This window comes from Cebus imitator, unplaced genomic scaffold (assembly GCF_001604975.1).
Source record: "Cebus imitator isolate Cc_AM_T3 unplaced genomic scaffold, Cebus_imitator-1.0 Scaffold439, whole genome shotgun sequence".
Lineage (NCBI taxonomy): Eukaryota > Metazoa > Chordata > Mammalia > Primates > Cebidae > Cebus > Cebus imitator.
This window is the reverse complement of record NW_016107754.1, coordinates 744,817-748,782: the sequence shown is the minus strand read 5'-3', so window position 1 is coordinate 748,782 and position 3,966 is coordinate 744,817. Positions and strand designations below refer to the sequence as shown.

At 41.3% G+C, this 3,966-nt stretch overlaps 1 protein-coding gene across 2 annotated transcripts in view; it reads right to left on the bottom strand.

Annotated features, from left to right (window-relative positions):
• MORC1 (MORC family CW-type zinc finger 1) overlaps positions 1-3,966 on the bottom strand; it is a 167,884-nt gene that overhangs the window by 155,048 nt on the left and 8,870 nt on the right. For both annotated transcript variants that reach the window (XM_037732013.1, XM_037732014.1), the window contains exon 3: positions 3,652-3,686. In XM_037732013.1, coding sequence (XP_037587941.1) covers positions 3,652-3,686 — 35 coding nt within the window. The remainder of the gene's footprint in view (positions 1-3,651; positions 3,687-3,966) is intronic.

Sequence of the window (3,966 nt, the reverse complement as noted above, 5' to 3'; positions counted from 1 at the left end):
CCTCGGCCTCCCAAAGTGCTGGGATTACAGGCTTGAGCCACCGCGCCCGGCAGGTAATTTTTTTTTTAGATCAATAATAATTTATTAGGTGGTAATTCTGTCAGTTGGCAATTTGGGCTGCGCTCAGCTGGCTTGTTTTTCTTTTGGGCTTGCCTGGGCTCACGTATACTTTTTCAGCCAGCTGGTGGATTGGCCCAAAGCTGGTTCACCTGGTGGAATCATTCACACGTAAAGTGTTTGGTGCTGGCAGTTGGTGAGAGGGCAGGAGTGACTGAACCACATGTCTCCACCAGCCTAGCCCAGGCTTATTCTCATGATAACAGCCTTAGAGTCTCCAAGGCAGCAAGAAAAGGCAGGTCTCAACATGCAAGTGCATTCTGGGTCTTCATTTGTGTCATTCTTACCATTGTCCCGTTGGCCAAAGCAAGTCCCATGGCCAAGCCCAGAGTAAATGTGGGAGAGGACTATCCAGGATCACAGATATAAGTGGCCTTTGTTCAACACTGTACCACAGTCTCCTTTCTTTGGGGAGTTTGAGTGGAAACGCTTTGCATTTAATCTTCAAGTGGTACAAGTTTTCTTAAGTTTTATTTTAATTGACACATAATAATTGTACCAAGATTTCTTTTTTTAATCCGTTGTTGGAAATGGTACTTTAATATGTCGGCATCTGGTCACCACCCTTGGATTTTATTTATTTATTTTTATTGCATTTTAGGTTTTGGGGTACATGTGAAGAACATGCAAGACTTGCATAGGTACACACTTGCTGTCTTCCTCCCCATCACCTATATCTGGCATTTCTCTCCACACTCTCTCTCCCCAACTCCCCATCCCCCACTGTCCCTCCCCTATTTCCCCCCCGACAGACCCCAGCGTGTGATGCTCTCCTCCCTGTGTCCATGTGTTCTCATTGTTCAACACCCACCTATGAGTGAGAACATGCGGTGTTTGATTTTCTGTTCTTGTGTCAGTTTGCTGAGAATGATGGTTTCCAGGTTCATCCATGTCCCTAAACTAACATTAGGTAATTTTAAACCAAACTGAACAGTTTTTCACAATATATACATAAACACAAAAAAGAAACAAGTGCCAGCCAGGAGCAGTGGCTCATGCCTGTAATCCCAGCACTTTGGGAGGCCGAGGTGGGCGGATGATCAACAGAGGTCAGGAGTTCCAGACCAGCCTGGCCAAAACAGTGAAACTCAGTCACTAATAAAAATACAAAAGTTAGCCAGGCGTGGTGGTGCATGCCTGTAATCTCAGCTACTCGAAAGGCTGAAGCAGGAGAGTTGCTTGAACCTGGGAAGCAGAGGTTGCAGTGAGCCGAGATGGTGCCACTGTACTCCAGACTGGGCAACAGAGTGAAGCTCCATCTCAAAAAAAAAAAAAAAAAAGAAGTGCCACTTTTATCTCAAATTGGTCAAGATCTTATTTTGCTTGTTTATGATGATGCCAAGTATTTAGGGAAAGTAGGGTGAAATAATCATTCCCTGCTGGTGTCCAGATACAAACCCCAAAGAACAGAATGTGTGAATTCTGATGACATTTGCTGTATTTTGTGACTATGGATAAGTCTTCTGAACCCTCCATCAACCGTGCATGTGCTCTGCATGAAATGCAGCTTACATCTGTTCCTCCTCCTCCTCCATTTCTAGTACTATCGCTCTACTGTAATTCTCATGAAATCTTGCCTAGGTAATTCCCATAGCCATACCTCCCTGCTCTCCTTGCTTTCATCCTTCTCCAGACTATCTTGTAAGGTATTCCTGGAATTAGTATTTTTCTTTAAAAAAGAGAAGAGCACATGTCTACATAGAAAATCAACACTGCTCCAAGTTCTTCATTGGTCCACTGACTGCAGAATAACCTTAGAATGGTATTGAAGATGCTCGCTCATTTGGTTCTGACACTTGGCGTGAATCAACTGAGCCTCAGCATTGTTCGCTAAGCGCTTTTTCTCCAGGAATCTGTGTGACTCCCTCCCTCATATCATTCAGGTCTTTGCTGGTATGTGAGCTATTTAAAGAAACCTTCTTAGACCACCATGTGAAAAATTGTATACCCCTTCCATCACTCTCTGTTCTCTTGTCCTGCTTTTTTGTTTTCCCTTTTAGCCCTTGTCATTGCCTGGTATATTACGTATTTGTTCATTTCTGTATTGTCTCTCTCTCCCCATTAGGATACATGTTCCAGGGGAACACAGACCTCAACATTTTGCTGAGTGCACTATCCCCAGTACCTTGAATAATAGACAACAAATTATTACTGAATAAGTTAATGAATCTTTGAACTAGTCTACCTTCATTTGTTTTCTCATAATTATTATTTAGACAGGAATATTCTTTTCTTCCTGGAGTATATGACAAAAATCACATCCATATTTCAAGCCCTAGCCCCTTAATATGAGGCATAATTTCTTCTTTCTCTGTGTTCCCACCATACTTTAAGTCTCTCCTACGCCAGAGTGTTCATCCTATTTTACTCAATATAATTGGATATGGAAGGGAAGATGACTTTTTCTCACCAGAGAGGCCCTATTCTGTGCCCTCACTCACTTTTCCCTGGTAGAGGTGAGTTCACTCACCTACTGGTCGCTTAGAGAAGAATAAACTGGGGAGGCTCAGTTCTGACCCTGCATTTTCCTCTTGGAGAGAGCTGCCTGTGGAGAGGATGAGTCCTGATCCCTTGTCCCAGGGCAGAGGAGTTTCAGGGGAAGCCCGACTCCACTAGGCCATTGAGACCACGTGATCCCGGGGTCTGCTCTGCAAGTCCGTGTGCTCTCTCACACTAAGCTACATACTCCAGCCTAACCTTTATCAGCAATAAAAGCTGACTCTTTTTTTATTTCTCAAGTTTTTTAGGACCTGGAGAGGAGAGGGAGATGAAGAGTGTCATTTATTGTTTCCCCAGTTATCTCAAGAGGTCCATGACGATCTCTTTCATGAAGCATAAGCACTCCTCTGGCTCAGAACATTCAGTTAACTGAGGTGCTTTTTACACAGAGATACGGATTTAGATCATGGACCATATCCTATCACCTGTGAACAACAGCCACTATTGCAGAAGAGCTGACAGATATATGGTAGGAATGCAGCGTGACTACCGGGCATTTCTCTAGGTAGTGTTACCCACAGAGCTGGATCACAGAACCTAATTTCATTAGCATCATAGTCTAATGACATAACTAATGAGAGCAATAAATACTTGATGACTACAAATAAAGTCAGCAAAGAAAACAGGTTTGGTTTGGATTTTCTAGCCCTCATATTGCACATGCACTTACACACTTTAAAACTAATAAGCTGGGAATGATGTATGCTTCATTATGAAAAACCATTAAGTTAATATGCTTTTTAAAATAAAACTATTTCTCATGGCAGGTAAATGGAGTGCTCCAAATCACTCTGATGCCTTCACAAAACTCTGGAAGATCTAATTTTGTAAATGGGTCCTTTAGCACACCAACAATCGGACTCTCAGAGCACACTTTCCTCACCCTGGCTACCCGCAGGGTCACTGTACTCACAAAGCACTTAGATTACATCAAAATTCTATAGAACGTGCTTTTATTTCGTGAAATAAAATACAAGCAAAATAACTATGGCTTTCCATTAGAAGAAAATAAAAGAAAAAAGAAAATCTGCTCACCTGAAAACACATCAAGTCTTGCAGCCCCTGCATCTCTGGAAACAATATGAAAATATTATTGCTTTAAATGAAATGAACTGCTTACATGAGGTATAACCTATTTAGTGTCAGATATCAAACAATAGAAAAATTCACTTAAATTACTTCAAAATCAATTTATAAAATGTTCAACTGTGCTATTATATCATAAGACCTGTGATTATTTGAGTCATAATTTAGAATATTCAAAAGACTGCAACTCAGACATATGAAAAAAGAGACGTAATTAAGTGAAAATTACACAAAAAACTAACAAAATGGTTATAATTTAAAAAA